General features: G+C 34.3%; 1 protein-coding gene across 3 annotated transcripts in view; it reads right to left on the minus strand.

Moving 5' to 3' along the window:
- Positions 1 to 26,192, minus strand: part of Scfd1 (sec1 family domain containing 1) — a 109,009-nt gene that overhangs the window by 11,153 nt on the left and 71,664 nt on the right. For all 3 annotated transcript variants that reach the window (XM_074068224.1, XM_074068223.1, XM_020156676.2), the window contains 6 exons: positions 26,007 to 26,082; positions 18,448 to 18,501; positions 15,521 to 15,573; positions 13,773 to 13,806; positions 12,078 to 12,143; positions 8,017 to 8,085 (listed from right to left, as the gene is read on the minus strand). In XM_074068224.1, coding sequence (XP_073924325.1) covers positions 8,017 to 8,085; positions 12,078 to 12,143; positions 13,773 to 13,806; positions 15,521 to 15,573; positions 18,448 to 18,501; positions 26,007 to 26,082 — 352 coding nt within the window. The remainder of the gene's footprint in view (positions 1 to 8,016; positions 8,086 to 12,077; positions 12,144 to 13,772; positions 13,807 to 15,520; positions 15,574 to 18,447; positions 18,502 to 26,006; positions 26,083 to 26,192) is intronic.

Below are 26,192 nucleotides of genomic sequence, written 5' to 3' on the forward strand. Positions count from 1 at the left end.
AGCTAGAAAATACTTAATTGCACACAGTACAGGGACAGTAACAATAGCAAGGGCAATGATGGGAAGATGGAAAAAACAGGGAAACCAGTTTCCCCACAGTAACAAATTAGTATAGGAACCAGAGGGAAATGAAGAAAAAAGATACTCAGATCCAGACTCCAACAAAACGAAGATAAACTATGCCAAAGAACCCAATGAAGCCCACAAGAACATCCCGAAAAAAGAAATCCTGCAAGTAATCAATGAGAATTTTATAGAGATGATACTGGATATGGTCAACCAAAATGTACAGGAGATGCTCAAGAAATTCCTAGAAAACAAAAATAGAGAATTTGAAAAAGCACAAGAACAAATAAAAGAAACTATAGAAGTACTGTATAAACACCAAAGTAAAACAAAGAACAAGATAAATAAAGAGATAAATGAACTCAGGATGAAAATAGACAATATTAAAGAGGAAATGACTCAGGATATGGAAAACCTCAGGAAAAAGAATGAAACAGAAATGCACAACAAAATGGAAGGCCAATCCAGCAGAATAGAACAAACAGAAGACAGAATCTCAGAACTTGAAGATGAAATGTAAATTAAAGGAAAACCCGAAGAACTATTAGTTAAACAACTCAAGACCTGTGAAAAGAAAAGGCAAGAACTCACCGACTCCATCAAAAGACCAAACCTGAGAATCATGGGCATTGAAGAAGGAGAAGAAGTGCAAGCAAAGGGAATGTGTAATATATTGAACAAAATAATTACAGAAAATTTCCCAAATCTAGAGAAATCTATGCCTATACACATACAAGAGGCCTCCAGAACACCAAACAGACCTGACCAAAATAGAACCACCCCATGGCATATTATCATTAAATCAACAAGTACAGAGACTCGAGAAAGAATACTGAAGGCTGTAAGAGAAAAAATAAATAACATACAAAGGTAAACCCATCAAAATCACAACAGACTTCTCAACAGGAACATTAAAAGCAAGAAGAGCTTGGGGTGAGGTCTTCCAGGCACTGATGAAAATAACTTCAACCCCAGGATACTCTACCCAGCAAAACTATCATTCAAAATAGATGGAATAATAATAGTCTTCCATGATAAGCAGAAACTAAAACAATATGTGACCACAAAGCCACCACTACAAAAATTCTTCAAGGGATTCTGCACACAGAAAGTGAAACCCAACATAATCATGAAAGGGCAGGCAGCACCAAACTACAGGAAAAGAAAAAGCAAGAAGGTAGACAGTAACCTCAACTTAGGTACACACAATCAAACCTTCAAACAACTAAGACAACTAAATGACAGGAATCACCACATACCTATCAGTACTAACACTTAATGTTAATGGACTTAGTTCCCCCATCAAAGGCACCATCTGATGAACTGGATTAAAAAGGAAGACCCAACAATTTGTTGCTTACAGGAGACCCATCTCACTGACAGAAATAAGCATAGGCTTAGGATGAAAGGCTGGAAGAAGATTTACCAAGCCAATGGCCCCCGAAAACAGGCAGGAGTAGCAATACTTATCTCTGACAAAGTAGACTTCAAACCTACACTGATCATACGAGATAAAGAAGGACATTCCATACTAATAAAAGGGGAAATAGACCAAAGGAAATAACAATTATCAACCTATATGCACCGAATGTCAACACACCCAATTTCATCAAACATACCCTGAGGACCTAAAAGCATATATTAACTCCAACACAGTGGTCGTGGGAGATTTTAACACCCCATTATCATCAATAGATAGGTCATCCAAACAAAAAATCAATAAAGAAATCCTAGATCTAAAATATACCATAGATCAAATGGACCTAGTTGATGTCTACAGAACATTTCATCCAACTTCTACACAATATACATTCTTCTCAGCAGCTCACGGAACCTTCTCCAAAACAGATCATATCCTAGGGCACAAAGCAAGCCTCAGCAAATATAAGAAAATAGAAATTATACCATGCATACTATCTGATCACAATGCAATAAAACTAGAACTGAACAACAAAAATAAAGACAAAAATATGCAAAAACCTGGAAACTGAATAACTCATTACTTAATGAACAATGGGTCATTGGTGAAATGAAAGACGAAATTAAAAAGTTCCTGGAAGTTAATGAAAATGAAAACACAACAACCAGAACCTATGGGACACAGCAAAGGCAGTCCCAAGAGGCAAGTTTATAGCCATGAGCGCATATATTAAAAAGACTGAAAGATCTCAAATCAATGACTTAATGATACATCTCCAACTCCTAGAAAAACAAGAACAAGCAAATCCCAAAACAAATAAAAGGAGAGAAATAATAAAAATAAGAGTTGAAATCAATGAAATAGAAACCAAAAAAAAAAAACCATACAAAGAATTAAAGAAAAAGTTGGTTCTTTGAAAAAATAAATAAGACTGATAGACCCCCAGCAAACCTGATTAAAATGAGGAGAGGAAAAAACCCAAATTAGTAAAATCAGGAATGCAGAAGGGGAGATAACAACAAACACCATGGAAGTCCAGGAAATCATCAGAGACTACTTTGAGAACCTATATTCAAATAAATTCGAAAATCTTAAAAAAATGGACAGATTTCTAGATACTTATGATCATCCAAAACTGAACCAAGAGGACATTAATCACATGAATAGATCTATAACACAAAATGAAATTGAAGCAGCAATCAAGAGTTTCCCCAAAAACAAAAGTCCCGGACCTGATGGATTCTCTGATGAATTCTATCAGACCTTTAAAGAAGAACTGATATCAACCCTCCTTAAACTGTTCCACGAAATAAAAGGGAAGGAAAACTATAACACATTTTATGAAGCCAGTATTACACTTATCCCAAAACCAGGCAAAGACACCCCCAAAAAGGAGAACTTTAGGCCAATCTCCTTAATGAACACTGATGCATATATCCTCAGTAAAATAATGGCAAACCAAATTCAACAACACATCAAAAAGATCATTCACCATGACCAAGTAGGCTTTATCCCAGGAATGCAGGGGTGGTTCAACATACGAAAACCAATAAACGTAATAATCCACATTAACAGAGGCAAAGACAAAAACCACTTGATCATGTCAATAGATGAAGAAAAAGCCTTTGATAAGATCCAACACCATTTCATGATAAAAGCTCTAAGAAAACTAGGAATAGAAAGAAAGTACCTCAACATTATAAAAGCTATATATGACAGATGTACAGTCAGCATTATACTTAACGGTGAAAAACTGAAACCATTCTTTCTAAAAGCAGGAATGAGACAAGGATGCCCACTATCTCCACTCCTATTCAACACAGAACTGGAATTCCTAGCCAGAGCAATTAGGCAAGAAGAAGGAATAAAAGGAATACAAATAGGTAAAGAAACTGTCAAAATATCCCTATTTGCAGACGATATGATCTTATACCTTAAAGACCCAAAAAACTGTACTCAAAAGCTCCCAGAAACCATCAATAGCTATAGCAAGGTAGCAGGATATAAAGTCAACATAGAAAAATCATTAGCATTTCTATATACTAATAATGAACAAACTGAGAAAGAATATATGAAAACAATTCCATTTACAATAGCTTCAAAAAAAATCAAATACCTAGGTGTAAACCTAACAAAGGATGTGAACGACCTTTACAAGGAAAAGTATAAACTTCTGAAGAAAGAGGTTGAGAAAGACTATAGAAAGTGGAGAGATTTCCCATGTTCATGGATTGGTAGAATCAACATAGTAAAAATGTCTATACTCCCACTCCCAAAAGCAATCTACATGTTTAATGCAATTCCCATCAAAATCCCAATGACATTCATCAAAGACATTGAAAAATCTACCGTTAAATTTATATTGAAACACAAGAGGCCATGAATAGCCAAGGCAATACTCAGTCAAAAGAACAATGCAGGAGGTATCACAGTACCTGACTTCAAACTATATTACAAAGCATTAACAATAAAAACAGCATGGTACTGGCACAAAAACAGACATGAAGACCAGTGGAACAGAAAAGAGGACCCAGATATGAAGCCACACAACTATAACAAACTTGTCTTTGACAAAGGCACTAAAAATATATGATGGAGAAATTACAGCCTCTTCAACAAAAACTGCTGGGAAAACTGGTTAGCAGTCTGCAAAAAACTGAAACTAGATCCATGTTTATCACCCTATACCAATATTAACTCAAAATGGATCAAGGATCTTAATATCAGACCCCAAACTCTAAAGTTGGTAAAGGAAAGAGTAGGAAGTACTCTGGAATTAATAGGTATAGTCAAGCACTTTCTCAATGGAACCCCAGCAGCTCAGCAACTAAGAGATAGCATAGATAAACGGGACTTCATAAAACTAAAAAGCTTCTGCTCAACAAAAGAAATGGTCTCTAAACTGAAGAGAACACTCACAGAGTGGGAGAAAATATTTGCCAGCTACACATCAGACAAAGGGCTGATAACCAGAACATATAGGGAACTCAAAAGACTAAATTCCCCGAAAATTAATGAACCAATAAAGAAATGGGTAAGTGAACTAAACAGAACTTTCTCAAAAGAAGAAATTCAAATGGCCAAAAAACACATGAAAAAACACTCACCATCCCTAGTCATAAAGGAAATGCAAATTAAAACCACACTAAGATTCCACCTCACCCCTGTTAGAATAGCCATCATTAGCAACACCACTAACAACAGGTGTTGGCAAGGATGTGGGGGGAAAAGGAACCCTCTTACACTGCTGGTGGGAATGTAAACTAGTACAACCACTCTGGAAAAAAATTTGGAGGCTTCTTAAAAATCTAAACATAGATCTACTATATGATCCAGCAATACCACTTTTGGGGATATACCCAAAAGAATGTGACTCAGGTTACTCCAGAGGCACCTGCACACTCATGTTTATTGCAGCAGTATTCACAATAACCAAGATATGGAAACAGCCAAGATGCCCAACTACCAATGAATAGATTAAGAAAATGTGGTTTTTATACACAATGGAATTTTATGCAGCCATGAAGAAGAATGAAATCTTATAATTTGCAAGTAAATGGATGGAACTGGAGAACATCATTGTGAGTGAAGTTAGCCTGGCCCAAAAGACCAAAAATCATATGTTCTCCCTCATATGTGGACATCAGATCAAGGGCAAACACAACAAGAGGACTGGACTCTGATCACATGATAAAGCGAGAGCACACAAGGGAGGTATGAGGATAGGTAAGACATCCAAAAAACTAGATAGCCTCTGTTACCCTCAACGCAGAGAAACCAATGCAGATATTTTAAAGGGACTGAGGCCAATAGGAGAAGGGAACCAGGAAGTAGAGAAAAGGTTAGTTCGAGAAGAATTAACTTAGAAGGGAATACACATGTACAGGAAAGCAATGTGAGTCAACTTCTTGTATAGCTATCCTTATCTCAACTAGTAAAAACCCTTGGTCCTTCCTATTACTGTTTATACTCTCTTCAACAAAATTAGAGATAAGGGCAAAATAGTTTCTGCCTGATAGCGAGGGATTGGAGGGGGGAAGGGAGGGTTTGGGGGAGAAGAGGGGAGAAATGACCCAAACATTGTATGCACATATGAATAAAATAAAAAAATAAAAAAAGAGAAATCGTGTAAAATAGAGGGCCCAGAATTAAACCCACACAGCTATAGCTGTCTGATTTTTGATAAAGGAGTCAAAAGCATATGTTGGAGAAAAGATAGCTTCTTCAATGAATGGTGGTAAGAAAACTGGTTATGTACAAGTAGAACACCAAAACTTCATCTCTGTACCTCACTTTGTCCAAAAAAAAAATTCAAAATGGAGCAACTACGTTAATGTAAGACATGAAACTTTAAACCTACTGGAGGAAAACAGAAAAGATTTCAAGATAGAGGCAGAGACAGAACTTTCTGAATAGGACTCCAGTAGCTCAGGAAATAAAAGCAAGAGTTGATAAATGAGATTGCATTAGGTTAGAAAAGCTTCTGTCCATCAAAGAAAGCAATTCATAGAGTGAAGAGACATGGGAGAAAAATCTTTGCTAGTTATTCATCTGACACTATATAGTGTTAAAAAATTAAACACTAAAAGAACAAACTGAGATTCCATCTCACTCAAGTCAGAATGGCTATTATCAAGGAAAGAAATAACAAACATTGGCAAGGATGTAGGGGAAGAACCTCATACATTACATTGTTGGTTGGAATGTAAACTAGTGTAGCCATTATGGAAATCAGTATAGTGGTTCCTCAAAAACTAAAAGTCGAACTACCTTATGATCCTGCTATACCAGTCTTGGGCATATATTAGAAGAAATGCAAGTCAGCACACAAAAGAGATACCTGCACACTCATGTTTATTGAAGCATTATTCATAATAGCCAAGTGATGGAATCTGCCTAGGCACCCATTAAAGATGAATGGATGAGAAAAATGTGGTATATATACAAAATGGAGTATTATGGCTATAAAGAAGAATAAAATAATATCACTTGCAGAAAAATGGGAAAAGTATAAGTCATGTTAAGTGAAATAAGCTGGACTGAGAAAGGTAAATACTGCATGTTTTCTCTCTTATGCAGAATCTATACCTAAAATAAAGACATGAACATAAATGGGGGACTATTTAAGGGGCAAAATGGTGGGTGGGAGAAAGAGTGTGAAGGCACAGAATATCATCAACTGCATGATTATCTATGTATCATAAGACACAATGAAAACCCATACAAAAAAATGGAAAAAAGTTTAAAAAAAGGGAGTGGGGGTGGGGTGGGGGTGAATAAGAAAGAAGGGATAAGAATAGAGGGGATGAATATGATCAAAGCACATTGCTTATATCTATGGAAATAGCACAATGAAACGCTTCACTTTGTACAATTAATTTAAAAAAGCTAGAAAGGAAGAACAAAGTTAATCCATAGTAATCAGAATGAAAGACAGAGTAGCAATCAATGAAAGAGAAAATTAGAAAAGTAATATAAGGTATCTGGTTCATTGAAAAATCAGTAAAATTGAGATTCCCCTATTAGCTTACCAAAGGAAAATAATCCACTTATATGATATTCTAGACTAGGTAAAACTAATTTATAGTGGAAAAATATCATGACAGTGTTTGGTCAGGGATTGAGTAAGATACAGGGAGCTTTCTGGGATGATGGTAACATTCCATATCTTGTTAGGAGTTTGGGACAAGCAAACGCATGTAGCAAAACTGAAAACTGTATACTTAATATTTGTGTATTTCACTGTTGTAAATTTTACCTCCAAGGGAAAGGGGATAAACAAATAATGATAGTGGCATTTAATAGCTAAAATATACTTTGAAAGTAATAAGCTATAGTGGTAAACAGACTGAGAAATAAGCAGGTATCGTGTAAGGCAAATACAGTAAAAGATTAATGCAGAGGGCAATGTACAGGTGTTCACTACAACTTCTCTTCAGTTTTCTACACACTTGAAATTCCCACTAAGATCCATGTCAGCATAGTTAATAAAAGTGAGTAGAGGGTGCAATTATGATTTTTATGGCAGTCCAGGCAAAAGTGAGTGGACATTGTCAGGTTACTGAGCATTCCAATTAAAACTTAAAAGCCAACATCAATGAAGTTACTGAGAACATTAGTGGAATAATCTTAAAAGGACTGTATAGAAAAGCAATTCTCCCTAGCTACTGGTATCAACTCTTGAAGTGAACATAATTCTATTATAATCAAGTGAGCATATATTATTGACCAAAAAACTTAATTTCTCAGGCTCAATATATGATATAATTGGAAAAGTCAGATATGTAGATAGTATACAAGGAAATGCTAAATTTGCTTTTGCCTAAATGTGTACACTACCCCAATTTAAAATTTTAATAGTATTTTCTTTACAGTTGTCCATAGCAAAACTCTTATGGCTATGTGACTTTTTGTTTCAGCTGGTTTAGATGAATAAATAGTTTTTTTCCCCCTCTTGAAAAATATTAACAACCTGGGGTATGGTAGGAGAAACAAGGTGTACATTTTACAACTAAAAAGGTATACTTTACCTGTTTTATGAACTGTGTAGCATTAAAAAGCTCACTGCAGCCATATAAAATGTGTTTGCCTTGCTTCCCCTGTAAAAAAATCAGATACAAACTCAGATGCAAACGAGTAACAAACATTTTAAATACAACCATGAATACTGGTTGGTTATTCTTAAGGGTCTTTTTTTGGGGTGGTGTATATGTGTATTCTAAAATTTCATGAAATGAAGAATAAAGTGTAAAATGGGCATACGAATGCTTTTTTCCTTCAAAAAGTAGTATACTACGGCACACGATGATACTACTTCTGATTACACTAAAATCAGAACCTGAGGACTGCCACATTTCAGAGGAGCAACAATTAATCTATAAAATCTTAGACCAACTTTTTTTTTCTTTTTTGGCATTACTTGGGTTTGAACTCATGGCTTTGCACTTGCTAGGCAGGCACTCTACCACTTGAACCAAGCCCCAAGCCCTTATTGCTTTGGTAATTTTGAAGATAGGTTTCACTTTCTGCCCAGGCTTGTCTGTACTATGATTCTTCTGTTTTAAGCTTTCATTAGATATCATTGTTGAGATGACAGAAATGTGCCACCTGCCCAGCTATTGGCTGAGATAGGGTCTCACAACTTTTTTTGCTTGGGCTAGCCTGGAACCACTGTCCTCCTGATCTTAGCCTTCCAAGTAGCTAGGATTGTAGGAATGACACTGACATTCTTTCATTGTAGGATCTATGTGAAGAAGGCATTGTTAGAGCTTTGTTATGCTGATAGTAGGAGATGATGCAGCCAGCATGGATGGTCATTTCAATCTATCTTGTGTAATGCAGTATTTACATGTCAAAATATTCCATTCCACTTTGTAACTATGAATTTTATTTCTAATTTTGACAGAATGCTGGAACACAAAAACGATAGTCAAAAGTTCTCCACTACAGAATTTAGGATAAGTTTGTTTTGTTTTGAGACAGGATCTTACTATGTATTCAAGGTTTCAACTCTAGATCCTCCTGTGTTTAGCCTCGAGTGCTGTGATAACAGGCATGTGGCACCACATCTGGTGCATTAAATTTCACATTTAATGCTGAAATTCTTATCTGTATTGTGAACTTCAAAGTAAATTAAGAATTCTTGTTTGCATGTCAAAATTTTATTTCATAAAATAATTTGATAATTCATCAAGGAACACAAAGACAATGGCTTTGTAAAACAAGACAAGGACATTTCTCTGTTGATATATAGACTGAATAAACATCACTGGCTTAATAAATGTTCTACTTGTCCATCTTTGAGGACAAATGAAACAAGAGTTATATCTCAATTACATTTTTTAAAAATGGGAATGGTATATGTAGCAATAACAGAGGGTCACACATTTGGGATTCTTGAGGCTATAAAGAACATACTCACATAAGCCACTAATAAAGATAGAGGTTATGGGGTAGAAGGAAAAAGAAAACATAGGAAAATATAAACATCAGAGGTCCAAAAAATCTAGGACAGCTTCCAGAATCTTATTTCATTCATTTGCAATGGTGAATTATCAAGATATATCCTAGATATACTGGTCTAACGGGAGTTCCAGTCTTGTTCATGGAGAGGTCTTTTATTCCTCTCTGATCACTTAAGCAAACTCGGACTACATGCCAGGCTCAACAGCAGAAACCAAGAGAATATGACAGGAACCAGTTGCAAATCACCAATCTTATTTTCTAGTAAACAATGCTGGCAAGCTAGTGCAGGTTGCCCCCTGATCTATCTTGGACTCTAGCACAGAAGTAGATTAATGACACACAGGTTTGGCCAAATGTTAGCACCATAGTTCCTGATATTCCTAGAGATAAGCACAGGGCTGCAAAAAACCAGTTGAGATTAATCCTGTATGCATTAGCAGACTCCCCCCAAACCCGAAATTGGTCAAGATTTCCTAAATTATGTATCATTCTTCTTTCTGTACCTTTTACAATACTTATAAACAGAAAAACAAGAATAAACATCAAATAGTAATCATTTAATTGAGGAATAGATATAATTTAAAATTTTGTAGCTTACCAAATGCCAAATGTCCCAATGCAAACTTGTTCTTAATCATGCACTTACATGATAAACCCTCTACCCCTCCCCCACTGTTAAAAATTGAACTTGACGAAATGTACCAATACATTGATCTGGTATAAAATAAACTGTTGACTAGACGTAATCCTTCTCAGAGCTTATCATTTGCCACAAAAAGAACATCAGTAGTGGTTTTAAGTCAAATTCTCAATGCATTTGGCCATCAGTATCAGCATTATCAAATGTTTTGATAAAATCAAAGAATTTTGTCAATTACTCTCATGTTCCAACCCAACTAAAAAAAGGCAAAGGCTGAATAGACATTTCTCCAAAAAGACTTACAAATGGCCAACATGCACATGAAAAGATGCTTGACATCAGAAGTAAAGTAAATCATCAGAGAAATGTAACTCAAAACCACAGTGAGCTACGAGCTACCATTTCTTACCTACCATGAAGGCTACAATCAGATAAAAAGTGTTGGCAATCAGGAGAAACTCGAGGTGCTGATGGGAATGTAAAATGGAGCAGCTGCTTTGGGAAAGTCTGTAACTCCTCAAATGGAGAATGGAATTTCCTCCAAATCAAGTGCAACATTTTGGTATTTGAGTAAGGCTGATTTGGTTGAGAGAGATGAAAAACTATTTTACAAATCTAGTTTATTTAGTAATGATCTTAATTGAAATTGTAATTAATTGCAGTTTGGTTCATTAGTGGTATCATTGGTAAGTTTAATTCAAACAAATTCCATGACATTATGAATATGAATGAGCAAACGTACTACGAAAGTGAATAAAAATCCGTGTAAGATGTTTTTGGATGGAAGTGACTGATCAAAGACAGAACTTAGGTAATACCTAAAGGCAATAATGAATTACTACATGGAATCAATTCATTAACACACTTCACAAAATCCAACTTTCTGTGGCAGACAGAGGGAAGAGCCGTCAAACCTGTGCATGATTAAGAACAGGTTTCATGGAGCTACCTGGTAATGTTTTTTTAGAATGTTCTCAGTCACTACACAAATAATTAGTACTCTGGTGTTTATCCTTCCTGTTTTTTAATTCTATAAATGTTGTAAAAGATTCTGAAAAAAGATCAACAAATGATTAAAAACATTTAAGGAAGGAATGGGAGTGAAATGTGTCAATTTAACCTTGAGGGCACTTAGAACCAGTCATGTTGCTAACCCTTGGCCAAATTTGAATGAAATTATACTAAACAGTGGTTAACAGGGTCCTGTGGTATGGCTGAGATCAACCAGGAGGCAACTTGCACTAGCTGATCAGTACTGTTTATAGAGATGCTTTGCACCTGGCTTTTGCTTTTGAGACTATGGGATGAAAGAAGAACAGAATGGGGCCCCTCTGACACCATGGTGTGTTACATACATGTTAGTGGTTCATGATCTAAAGATGAAGTATACTCTGTTTAACTGAGAGAGGACCCTGGGAGTTGTACTTTCTAGTTTTGGAGTTCTGTGACATCTGTTTGTGTGTTTTTTTTTCCTCCTTTTGTATCATAACCTCTACTACTAAAGCCTTACACAACATGAGGAAATCAAGGACATTTACATCCTTTCAACATGGCTCTAAACATTTAAAGTTATGCACTTTGCAGCTATCTATCTTAATATATCAATAATATACATTATTTTTCAGATCAAGTACAATTTTAGTACAAAAATAATGTGATAGGACTAGGAAATGAACATAGACATTTTCCTCTGTATGCAGGATTTAAAATTTTTATTATTTTGTTATTTTTATAAGAGAAGGGATCTTGTTATGTTGCACAGACTGATCCTGAACTCATGGGCTTAAGTGATCTTCCTGCCTCAGCCTTCCAAGGAGCTGGAACTATAGGCACAAGCCATGGTGTCTGGTTTCTATGCAGAATTTAAAAACTATTTCTTACAAAAGTAGTTATGTAAGGGTCAGGATAGCCACTAGAGAATGCTAGTTTTCTAAAGACAAAACTTGGTAAGCCGTGAAGTGATAAAATAAGAAGGTCAAAGGGTACCTTTATATAGTCAACAAGATTTTGATATTCAATGTAGTTGCCTCCTCCAACCACAAAAACAATTGCCTAAAAATGCAAATAGGAAAAAAAGAGGTAAGTTGAAAGAAATAATTAAAATAATGTTTTAACTTTTAAGTAATATATTTTTTAATCTAGTACTATTCTACAAGTGAGGTGAAAAAATACTAACTAGCCAAAGGCCACATTCTAAGGACCTGATGCTACTTAATTAAGAAATTTCTAAAAATCAATAAATTTTAATGTCTGTTGAGTTGTAAAAAGGCAGATTTTTCAGAAGCAATTTAGAGGAAAATAACTCCATTCTTCAATTAAATAATACCAAAGAAATGCAAAGAGTTTTCTCCAATGGAGATTTTTTTTTGTCTTCTTTATTTTTTGTTTTGTTTTCATGCCACTGAGGTTTGAACTCAGGGCCTCCTTCTTGCTAGGCAGCCCTTAATTACTGCATTTAAAGAATCTCATTACCAAATTGTTGTCAGTTATACACAGCCCCAAATGAAAACAAACTTTTCTTCTATGTGGAAAACAAAGCACTAAGCAGATCAAAAAAGCTCTTTTTTTTGGTTATCCTCCAATGTTGGGGATGGAACCCAGGGCCTCGTGAACTGAATGCTAGGTCAGCTGTCCCCAGCCCCAGCCCCCTCAGCTCTGTTTTGTTTATTTATGTATTTATTCATGTGCTTGTTCATTTCCGTATGTATTTATGTAGCTGCTTATTGGTGCTGGGGTTTGAACTCATGGCCTTGTGCTTGCTAGAGAGGCACTCTGCCACATGAGCTACAACCTTCCATTCTGAAGGATTTTTAAAAATGTTCTTCTTTTAAGCATAATCTTAAACAAAAATCCATGAATCCATAAACCTTGATCTAGGATCAGTTCAGTGTTTCATCAAGCCAATTCCGCTTTTGCAGCCCAATGGACATTTTTGAGTATGCACTTACTTCCTGCAGGCAGGAAAACTGAAAAGTCCAGCATTAATGTTAATTTCCATAAAATGTTTAATGTATTGACCTTTACTGAGAAGTCTCTTTGTATTTCAAATGAAAAACACAGTCATGGTATCTTCACAAGTGTTTGGAATCTAATACTAGAAAGAAGTTTCAAATTTATAAAAGTCTCATTGCAATCTCAAAGGCTTTTTTTTCCCCCCATGAATTATTTTTGTCAGCCATTTTTTTCTGGGGTTTGAACTCAGGACACTGCACTTTGTGGGCAGGTGCTCTACAGCTTGAGCCGTGTCCCCAGCTCTTTTGTACTTTATAGTTATTTTTTATGTGTTCTCATCAGACAGCATCCTCCTATGTATGCCTCCTGTGAATGGAATCGCAGATAAGCACCACCAGGCTGGGCCTGCTGACTGAGGGGATCTCGCTAACTTCTTGTCCACGATGGCTTGAACCTCAGCTCCCCCATCTCTGCCTGAATAGTTGGGATTACAGGTGTGTGACGCCAGGCCCTGTCTTAAAGTACTGCTGAGTATAAACATCTTTATAAATTAGGAAAATATAGCTGCTTACAATGAAAAACTCTGGGGGTCTACAGAAATAGATCTATCAGGTTTGCCATACACTCTTCACAATAAAGTCATATTTATGATAACTATATCCCTTAAGACCATTTGGTCACTATACCATCCTTCTTTTCTAGGAGCAGAGATTTTTATGTGAAACTTACCTCTTGGAATGGATTTTTGTTCCTAGGAACTGAGCTGCAATTAAAAAAAATGTACTGAAAATTTGACCCATGGCTTTTATTACAGTAAAACAGGAATTGTAGACTCCCATGTATTTATGAGCACTATTAGCTAGGCATTTACAATTCTACCTCCTTCTTTAGTTTTGCAGAAGAAGCAGCTATAAGAGGTGGATGTTTCAGTGTCTAAAAGGGAATGGGACAACCTCTTGACCTTGAAATAAGATGTCAGAATATTGAGCAACTGCTCTCATGAGGAAGAGTAGAGAAGTGTGGCTATCGGTGAAGGATGAAGGAGGTATTTTATGTGATAAATGTTCACCACAGCCAAACTACCCACAGTAGTCTGAGGGTATCTGGCTTTGCAGAAAAACCAAACAAACACATTTAAGGGAAGAATAACTCAGGAAGAAAAGGGAATATGTGAGGATCTGTATTTTGCTGTAGCTTGTTTTTATTATGACTTTATTACATATTTTAAAAATACTTCCTGTGCTGTCCTTGAAATCTTCAATAAAGACATTTTTCAATTTCAGCATGTCAAAACTGTATTTTTTTTTTTTTGTCTTTTCTTTTTTGGTGCTGGTATTGAACCCAGGGCTGTATTTGTTCTGAGTGCTAAATAAAATAGGCCATAGAGTGATTTATAAGATCAGTTTAGATTTTCCTCTAAAGTAATTTTTATAAATCTCAACTAAGAGGAGAATGCTATTATAGCCTCTCTTAACTATTCACTGGCTGAAAACTATCGTCTTTCCTCACTTCTATGGTCTGTTTACTTCTTACACAACTGTGTTTCTAGTAAGTACAGAAAAGAGAGTAACACCTTAAATTATTAAACAGTTTAGTAATCTAGTGACTAGATCATCTGTCCTGACCGCCTTCAAGGATGCAAAAGCTCAGGAGAGGGCAGTACAAAGTTCTGAAGGTCTCAAACAGAAGGTACAGGCATGAAACTAGCTCCCCAGTTTTAGTGCTAGACATAATTATTCTTTCTTTGTACCTCGTAGGCTATTTTTCATATCACTATGAATAAAAACCTGAAAAATAATATCCATAATAAAGAATAATTTACCAGGCCGTGCCTATCATAAAATGCAGAAATTACAAAGTATTTTTTATAGCAACGGTTCTCAGGGACTTGGATTTTATAGACCAATTACTTAGAAAAACAAACAACTGGTATCCACTATAAGCTGTTTTATTTTCATTTGTTCTAATAAGCATATTCATTTAAAAACACATTATCCAAGTTTTTCCCTTCCCCATACTTAGGGTGCAATATCATCATTATTTCATAAATAGAACAGCTAAATATATTTGTGTGTATACTTGGAAGGAAAAATAACAAAATACCACATATAATTATCTCTGTAGGATGAGATTAGAATATGTTTCACTACCAATTTTCCACATAGTTTGAATTTTTAGTAAAAAGCAGTGCTGCATTATTTTATTTATTTTTTGTGGTACTTCATATATGCCAGGCAAGCATTCCACCCTTTAGCTGTACCCTAGCCCTTTTGTTTGTATTTTCTTTCTGATATAGGGCCTCCCTAACTTTGCCCAGGCCTGCCTCAAACTCACAATCCTTCTGACTTTCGAGTTGCTGGGATTACAGATGTGTACAACAATGCCTGACATGGTGCTGCTTTATAATAAACAAATCAATTATTTCCATTCTTGGAGGCAAACTCCACAACAAACCACACAAGACAAAAGCTGCTTACCTGTCATTGCCCCGTAGCATTTTGGGATCAAAATATCTATAGTCATCAGTTTCCTATTTAAAAAAAAAGAAAAAAAAAGTTTACCATGAAATTTCTGTTTAAAAGGTCATAGTTTGCCAAATTATATTTTATTTTAATGAATCAATAAATTTTGTAGCATGACCACCACTAACATTTAATGAGTAGTCACTATGCGCTAAAAATTTATTCTGTTTTTCCATGACATTACTCACCTAATCCCAAGTCTGTTAGGCAGTTATTATCATTATCCCCATTTTCCAGATGGGCAAGTTGAGACCCTGTGAGGTTATGAAACTTTCCCAAGGTCTCACAGAAGAACTGGAACTCTGGGATTTGAACCTAGACAGTCTAGTTTCAATTACCAAGGTCTTAACCACCGCGATATATTGCTTCTCAAAAACATATCTTCTTATAAACCTGAAAACTTACTGTACCTAAGTATTTTTGTTTTTAGAATTTTATCTTCATATGCCTATGACTTTACTGAATATACAGAATACCTAAAACAGGCTCAAATTATCTGAAACTTTTGGAGGTAGATTTCAGAACTTAGAATTTTAAAAATGTAGCAATATTGAGCATGTACTGTACATACTGTAAGGTAGCACCTTGTCATTTGTTGGTATTTTTACAGGATAAATAAAAAATATAAAGGAAGGACAAATGGTATACAAATCAGATAAACAAACCTATAAAGAGCCTCAAGTGGGTCCAAGCCAGATTTTGCCACCTAATGAACTATACACAGTATAGTTCAAAGCTTTTTTTAAATTTCAGAAGTGTGGATAAAGGGTGGTAGACCTCTATACTAAATTGGAAAATTAATTCTTGATATTAAAGAAGTTGGAAAGTACTGCTGTACTACTTGATGATGTAATTACTTCCCAATCTTTGCCTTCCTCTCCTTCTATAGCAGAATCAGCCAAAGAAACTTCTGTTTTGGACTGTGGATAGTTTCACCAAAACCTGATAAAGGATAACATTTGACATGGGTTGCTAATATTCTGTCTTTTACCCAATGGTAGATATCTTTAATCAATCACACTATTCTCAAACCCAAATGTAGTGTCAACACTTTGCTCCAAGAAACCACTACCAGTCAGACTTAAAAGGCAAGACGAAACCTATGTGAATTTTTGCCTTAATTTCAATTTATTCACTTAAAACAAATCAAAGGAAAACACTTAATAAATGTTAAGTGATTATGCATTTAAAATTAGGTTACAGCATTTTAAAGCATTTGAGATAAGATACATTCAAGATTACCTGCCAGGTCTAACTTGGTATACTTTGCTAAACTCTTTAGCATTTTGCTAATCTCCTTAGTAACTCCAAATCAACTTGTCCATCTGGGAACAGGAGAGGGATAAAAAAGTGCAGGAAGCTACCTCACCTAGCAGATGGATGAAGAAATGCTTTCAAAACAGACAATTCACTTTTTCTAATTAATTAAAAAATCTGTATGAATGTGCCTTTAGTTATGAAGTCAAAGGAACTGATAAAGGTGCTTTTGAAGATGCATTGTGCAAGACCCACAATTTGGCCATCCATGTATTTATGTCAGAGAAACGTGCAAAGAATGTGTATGTGGAATGAGCATTAGGCAGGAATGCAAGAAGAAGGTTTTTTGTTCTAATTCTCCCACTACTACAAGTAGTGTGACTTGCGCAGTCACTTAAAATCACCTTGCCTCCATTTTTAAAATGATTTGTTATGTCTGTTTCCACTCTACAGTTCTGTGATTCAATGTTACCTACTCAATACGGTATGACAGCAAAAAATTTGACATGTGGTTAAAAATCCCAACACTGCCACTTACTAGCTGTGTATCCTTGTACAAGTTAATTGACCTCATCATGCATCAGTTTCCTTATCTGTAAAATGAGAATAAGAATAGTATTCTTCTTGAAAGTTCTACTGAAGATTAAATGACATAATAGGTGAAAAATGTTTTGAAGTGTTTTCGGCACACAATGAGTACACAATGAACGTTAGCTGTTATTATTACCGTTGTCATTACTTTTCATCAACATGAAGACTCAGGGCAGTAACAAAATATCCTAAGCTTTCTTAACCCTTTGTGCATTTGGCATCTGTCTAAATTTTTTGCATTCACTTACATTGTTAAACTTTATTATTGTTTTGGATATCTTCCAGAAGACGATTAGTCATCAATATATATTTCTCAGACTGGAGGTATGGCTCAAGTGCTAGAGTGCCTGCTTTGCAAGCACAAAGCCCTCAGAGTTCAAGTCCCAGTCCCACTGAAAAATATAACCAACCAACCAACAAACCAAAAATATATACATATATTATTCATTCTAACTTTTTTTAGCTTCTCATTATAATTTCTCCATTCTTTCATAATAGCAATTGTACTTTTTTGTGTTTTATTATGCTATATCTAAATGTGTTTTTGTTAATTTCCCTTAATGTCACAGTAATCATGTTTTAATTACTAAAATAGTCACATTAACCTGAAGATTCTACTCTCATTATCATTCAAGCCTAGAATTCTAAGCCTTACTACTAACTTAATTGTCTTAAAATGAAAACTGGTCTTGTTAACTATACTATACCAACTGATGTTTACTAGTTTTTTTTTTTTTTCATTTACAGAAATGTGCTCCTTCACATATTCTTAACATTTAATTATATATATAGGATGTAATCTACATCTAATCTGGATGGGAACTGGCCAGAGTATTTGTAGCAATTGAGAATACCCAACTTCCTGTATCTGTGACAATGGCTAAAAAATGCTCTTGAGAATATGGATTCTTTCCTTTCTCTCATATACTTTGCAATGATTAGATCATAATAAAGTCAATCTAATTTATCACTTTTCATATTAGTGAGACTGATACATTCCAGAATTTACAAGTTTAGTGTAAAATGCTACTTACAGGGTTTGACTTCATTTCCATGAGATTGTCTAAAATACGAGTAACAGGCAGATTCTGTGGAAGAGATTAGTATTTTGTTAAACATTAGAAAGACAAATCAAAGTTCCTTTCTACTAACAAAACAATTTGATCATTCTACAGTTAAGTATGTTTACCTTTCAATTAAACACATTCTAAGATCTAATACTCTGTGAATGGCAAAGATGATGTCATAGATGTAAATACCTTTGCAACATAAGTTTCCATAGGAAAATATAATTCTCAATAAAAAACCCTTTTAATTGTAGGTATAGTCAGGTTTTAGTAGACATGTATGTTTGGGCTTTTTCCTTTGTTGGATATTTGCTTTTTAATATCAGTAACTGTAAGCTTTTATTTTGATCAAATAAGAATTCCACTGTATTTTTTCTATTTCCTTTCTGTTTACTATGTTTTCTTTAGAAATTCAGTAACTATTAAGACTTGTGAAAAGCATGAAATTAAATGATCTAACAGGTTTCTTTCATTTTTAATAAAAAGATATCTGTGTACTTTGAAAATGGTAATATAGATATGTAGATTCTATTTGATCATTTTTATTTTGCCTGGGATAAATTTCAAAATTTCAATGTCATACTGCATTGTCTTTTTACAGAACAAATTACACTTTAAACATGAAATGTAAATACTGGTGTTGGCAGAAATGCCTCTTAACATGCTTACAGGCCTTGTGATAAGAAATACTATTGTTACACTTCAATCTGACCAGGTGTAGCATTATTCTGAACATAAGAACAAACACATGCAGTACACTAGATTTACCAAGTCACACCTGTGTCTTTTCCAAGTGCATTCCTGGTGGGATGGAATTCTGCCTGTTTTGAACTGACATTTCCTTTGTGAACTGATTGTCGAGGAAAGATTAGTTTTGTATCAGGGAGACTAAATACGGAAAAGCAATACTAAATATGATTATTCAAAAACCTGTAGCTAACAAATTACTATTTCAAAATGATTCTTATTCTTAGGTCATAAAGCATTTTAATGTTACTAAAATGGACTAGTACAAAGGAAAATGCTGTTTCTTTAGACAGCAAATACACATTTCCCCCTCTTTGCTTTATTAGTAAGAATCTTTTAAGACAGTCTTAGGCAAGTAAAATTAAAATTAGAGCTATTTCAATATTTTCTAATATTTCTGTTGGCTAGTAACTTTTAAATATAAACACAAACACCAAATGTTCAAACTGACTGATTGTATTTCCTGAGTACTTCTTAGAATTAAAAAAAACAAAAGGTGGTTCAAATTTTAACTTTGTTTTTGGGGAGGGGAGGTGGCCCAAATAATGTATAGACATGTAAGTACATGTAAAAAGGATAAATTAAAATTAAAAAATTTACCTTTAACTTTTGTCTCAAAATTGAGTTTGTTCATTTAAGAAGTCTAAAAATATAAATTTCCCTAAAGAATAATTTGGGTTCATATTAAAATCTACAAAAAATGCTTTATTCAAAAGAGAAAACTACTGTCATATATTTGTTCCAAGTAGTACCAACAAAAGATGGTGAACATAACAGGAAGAAGTAACACATTTCTGGAACAAGGGACCATTATATTTTATTCATATGATTTTATTAAAATTGACAATTTTACATCCATTTCTCTATTTACACTGAATTCTCTGGTTAGCTCCCTGAGCTGCACTATTAGATCAATAGAAAAAAACTCAGAGAAGATTTTACATGATGATAAAGAATCATATTACTTTTACCATACTTGTGAAAATAACTGGAAATTTGGAAAGCTAACAATATTTCATGATAGATATTCATTTAGTATAAAAATGGAATTTTCTAAAGGGTTCAATTAAATTTTACTTTGTGTCTTATAGTTCTACTACATCTGAAGACAAGTCTGCCAATGAATGTCATTAAATGACTTGAGGAAAATTTCTTTCTAGAAAAATGGTTCAAAAATTTAAGAGCCCAGAGAGACAATTCTTTCTTATGTTTTTGCCTGGCCTTCAGAATCAGATAGCAGTAGAATTAACTACCATTGCTGCAACATACAAAATTCACAGACTATTAAAGATAGACATTTCAGGTGTAGAGAATGATAAACAGATGCCTATAAATGCATAACAGACAGTACTTAAGAGAAGAAGTGAGATTTGTTACCAATTGATACTCTACCAAGCTATTCTTTGTCTAAATGAAGGCTTGAGTTAATAATTTTATTTATTAATTTATTTATTTAATGGTACTGGGGTTTGAACTCAGGGCTTCACTCTTGCTAGGGCACTTTACTATTTGAGCCACTCTGCCAGCCCTTGAGTTAATGATTTTAAAAACTGGTTACATGGAGACCAACTTATATACAAGGTTAAACAAGTTTTACTGATTGGAAATGACTGTAAGCACCTCAAACCACAGAAAATAGAAAACACCAGAACAAAACTGTACAATTCTTTTTGCTCAGGAAATAGTCTCTTATCTTGTCCTCAGAAACACAAAACATTGTGTACTTTGGTAAAAGAGGTATAAATGAAATTTAATCAAATGAGAAACCTATTAGTTGTTTCAAAAATTCCCAAGCATATTTTTCTGTGTTCTTAGAAACTGTTTAGAAATAAAATGGAATACATCATTGGTGACTAACTAAATTTTTATTAGTAGAGAATCATTATGGATATAGATTTGAGAAACAGAGTACCATACACATGAAAACCCTAAATCAAGGATCACTATTTCTAAAATCTTCAAATTTCAAATAAATGAACTAGAAATTTAGCTGAAGAAAAAAATATAGTGAGAAATATACTTCCGAAAACTCTAACTGGTTTCATGACTTTAGTCATGTTTTATTATTGTAGCCACTGGAAAAGTTTAAATAAAAATGTTAACTTTTTCTCTGATGCTTGCTTAAAAAACAAAATGCAAACAAAATATGCGTAAAAACTAAACTACAGACAATCTAACATATGTAATGTAGCTCTATAACCAAAACAAAGACTTTTTTTTCCCTTTGGGTTCTCGTAGAGTTAGAAACTTGTTGACCTACACTGCCAACTGCTCCATGGTGACCTCTGCTATCTTTGCCTGACAGCAATGCTAGAAGTAGGCTGCTGTCCTGAGTCCTGGAGAGCGAAAAAGCACTATGTGGATCTGCTGAGGGAATGGTTATCTGGAAAGCTGTTATTAGTCAAATAAAGAACAGGATGGAATGTGTAGGCACTGGAAACACATTTTGGATGATGGATATATATCAATGTCAGAGAAAGGGTGGTAAGTTGCCAGTGAAGAGAGGAGAGGGAAGAAGATGGAGCATCTCTTTCCAACAATTTAAAATTATAAACCAGAAGGGGATGAAGGGGATCTACTGAGAGTGAATCCATCTCTTTTATATCACAGATTAGGACACCATAAGATATGTAAAGTGATTTCCCCCTCAAAGTCATAGCATGTTAATGGTGATAAAATCAAGAAAACTGGATTAAATACGTTCAGCAAAATATACCCATCCCACCATCACCTAACTTCACCAATTAGCAATTCAAGGCAAATCTTATTTTGTCTATGTTTTCACCTACTCCCCATTGCCCTAGAATGTTTTAAACAAGACTCCAATATAAAATCATTATTAAACCATAAATATTTCAGTATGTGTTCAAAGTACAAATACTCTTTAAAAAGAAACCTATAATACTTCCCCCTGGCTGAACTGAGGTATGAATGACAAATAAAAAATTTATTTAGGGTGCATAATGTGATATTTGGATGTACATATACATTGTAAAACGATTACAATAAGGCTCAATATCTAGTGTTAATACTTTCTGTTGTGCAAATTATTTTTTTGTAATTTCTTTATAAATCATAATCTTAAAGGTCATATATTATGAGCTATGTCTGTTAAGTCTTCTGTTTGCAATTTATTTGTTGCTAATTCATTTTTATTTAATTTATTTATTTCTGGGTGGGACTGGGGTTTGAACTCAGGGCTTTGTGCTTTGCAAAGCAGGTGCTTTACCACTTGAGCCACACCTCCAGTCCATTTTGCTCTGGTTATTTATTTTTTCATTTTTTTATCATGTTGTACTGGGGGAACATTATGACATTTACAAAAAGGCTTACAATATATCTTAGCTAAATTCACCCCCTCCATCATTCTTCTTTATTCGTGCCATTTTTAGAATAGTTTCAACAGGTCTCTTTTTCCATTTTCATATATGAGTACATAATATTTCCACTATATTTACCCTCCTACACTCTTTCCTTATATCCTTCCCCTCCCATTGGTACCAACCCCCAGACAGGACATGTTTTATCTTCTTGCTCTCCGTTTTTGAGAAGAGACATTTTTGTTTGTTCAAGATAGCTATACATGGAATTTCATTATGAATTTTCATATATATATATATATATATATATATATATATATATATATATATATATACACACACACATATATATATAAATATTCCGAATTGGTTCATCCCCTCCATTTTTCTCCTTTCTACCTTAGGTAGATTTCTTGTGATTTTTAACAGATTTAAAGATTCTATATTCATTCTTGTATGGAAAGTATATCAACCATATTTACTTTCTTTACTTCTTCTTTTACCCCTCCCCTCCCTGTTAGTGGCCTTCCCCTTACTGTGACCTGCTTTTTATTCTTCTTCTTCATTGTTCAGGTGTCTGTCTGTTGATCAGTGGGATTTTTGCCTTGGTATTATATCTTTACATACATTGTGCTTAAGTCAATGTAACCCTACTCCACTGTACTTCCTCATCCCTTTTCCCCTATCTTGTGTTAACATTTGTTAGAATCTTTCTTTGTGTCTTGTTACTACACAGATGTGATATATTTTAGTTAATTCATTTTCAAAAGAAGTATTTTATTGGCAAATGAGTCAAAGTGAAACAGAAGACTTCTAAGTTGTGCAACTTTGTGCTACAATATTCATCACACATTTTTGTACAATTATCCTCACACAAATATATTTGAAATCTGTAAATATCACTCAACTGGTTTTATATGATAGTTGATACTTATAATGCATAAAAGTCATGCTGCTCAGAAAAAAAAAGTATAAAAAGCTGTTATAAGTGACCTAGAAAACTGGCCATGGCTAATCCTATTCTAATTTATAGGTTACAGTGTTTATTTAGATAAAACAACTCAAAGAAATCTTTATAGATGTAAGTGGTACACATTACTCATGGAGTGTATATGTGAAATGGAACTTATCTCTGCTGTCTCCTACCTTAGTTCCCAAAGTGCTCCTGACTCCCACTGTGATACCTTTCAATTTTTGAATATTAGGGAAATGTAACTTTTAAAGTGGTTTTCTATGAGTTTAAATAAATATTTCTAGAACAAGGGGACTCTTCACTGGAGAGTATTTTGGTAACATTTACTATGAATAATTAGAAATATCTACATCCTTTGATTCTACAATTCAATTGTAGGGATTTATAATGTGTGTGGAAGTCAACAGAGATGAATACTTGCCCAGAAATAACTGACTTTTAAAGCTTGGGTGTATACCCTTCTGTATTTTTTTCTTTCTTTAAATGCCAACAAAAAAGACTATACTGGGCTTATGGTTTTGTAATATGACTTTTATTTTCACTTTAAAATATAAAATGAGCCACCCAAACAGCCAGTCAACACATATTTCCTAATTTTGAACCTTTCATTTATTTTTTTTAACACTATGGCTTTCCTGTGGTGGTGGCAAAAATATTATATAGGTGGAATAACCACAGTATCATTTCAAATTTTACTTTTAAAAATAAGGAACTTCTTATATCAAAGCAATATGTTGTTTGCAATGTTAAAAGAAAATGAATTTGCAGACACAAAGATTTGTTTTTCTGTATTATGAACTTCTAAATAAAAATCATTTTTTTGTCTTAGCACAATAAGATAGATATTTAACAGTGAACCAATTTAGACATCTCTTACAGTATCACTAGGGATCAGGGAACTACTGTACACCAATTTAAGAAAAAAAAAAGTGGATTAAGTACTTAGTAGTAGGGTTAGGATTGTGGTTCAAGGAGCAGAGCGCTTGCCTACCATGCATGAGGCCCTAGCTTCAATCCCCAGTACTGCAAGAAAAAAAACAAAGGATTTAGCAGTAGCTTCTTACCAGGAAAGTGGTAGAATGGGAGGATTGACAATAATTCCTAAAAGAAATAATGAGGCTAAAAAGTGTTCCCAAGTACATAGGAAATAATGTAATCTGAAATTATCTGAAGGGGAAGTTTGGAAAGTAATCAGCTTTTTAATTAAATAAAGCAAATAAGGATTTTTCATTGTTCTTTAGGAACACTACACGGTTTTTATAATAAAATGCTATTTACTTATTTAAATAAAGAACTTGAATAAAGAACCTACTTTGAAACTAGAAATCTATTTTATGCAAAGCGCTGTAGAAAATCCACAGATGGGGAAAAGACTCCTTGCACTCAAAGAAATTATCAGGAAGTAGCTATGTTTGGTGGCCCACACCTATAATTCCAGCACTTGGGAGACTGAGGCAGAGGATTGGGAGTTGAAAGTCAGCCTGGGCTACACAGAGACCTTGTCTCAAAAAAAAGTGAAATACGAGTGTTTCATAAAATACCACAAGAAAACATAAGAAAGATTTAAAAAAAGTGTGGAGAAAGATCTTACTCTTTCTGAAAACAGGAAAGTACAGTCTTAATAATTCATATCTGGATAATTAACTCTGTCCCTTAATCTGACCTTTAAAATCCTTTTCATTGTTACAAACAGTATGTATGTGAAATATCATCTCAGATTTGCCTTAAGATGTTCTAGTAAAAACAAAATAAAAAACACAAATGGGACAGATGAAATAAGAATGGAAGGATGCTGAGTACTGAAGGCTTCAGAAGAGCATAATACACTAACGTATATTCACAAGTTTCCACAATAAAGAGTAAAAAACAAATTTTTTGGGGGGAGTGCTGGGATGGAACTCAGGGCTTTGCACATAGCAAGCACTCTACCACTTGAGCTACATGACCAGCCTTTTCGTTTTTAATTTATTTTGAGACAGTGTCTCACTGCTACCCTTTCCCCAGCCGGCCTCAAACTTACAAACTTCCTGAATAGGTAGGATTACACATATATATGCCAGCAAGTCCTTTCTGAAAAGAAACAAAATCAACTAACAATAACTCTGAAGCAATATATTTACATATTATAATAATAAGAAAAACCATAGAAACATAAAATTCATTAAAAAATGTTCTGTATGTAAAACTAAGGACTAAAAAAAATGAGTTGGGCATGGTGGTACACACCTGTAATGACTCAGGAGGCTGAGGCAGAAGAATAGTGAGTTCAAGGTTATCCTGGGCCACATAGATATATGTAGTCCAAATGAGCAAAGCTCTCAATGACACATGTGAAAATACTCTCATATTCTTCATAAAGGACTTCTTGACTCTATTTTATTACTAATATTTATTACTTGAATAAATCTAGAAGTTGCTCTGAGCAATCAACCTGCCAACATTTATGATCAAAAGTTACCAGTATGCTTTCCAACAAGTGTACTTACTTGCTGTTTTAATACCAGGTTCTTCACTCCTTCCATCACAAACTGTGATCCCGTATTCATCACTCGTGATAAGAGACTAGGTAGGGTAAAAGAGAAGGAGCACCACACTAAGTACAAATTGCTTCTCCAGTTTGATACCACCTTTGTTTTCATTAAACACAAGGCCTTGAGGATTTCTTCTCCCAT

Source organism: Castor canadensis, chromosome 3 (assembly GCF_047511655.1).
Source record: "Castor canadensis chromosome 3, mCasCan1.hap1v2, whole genome shotgun sequence".
Taxonomy (NCBI): domain Eukaryota; kingdom Metazoa; phylum Chordata; class Mammalia; order Rodentia; family Castoridae; genus Castor; species Castor canadensis.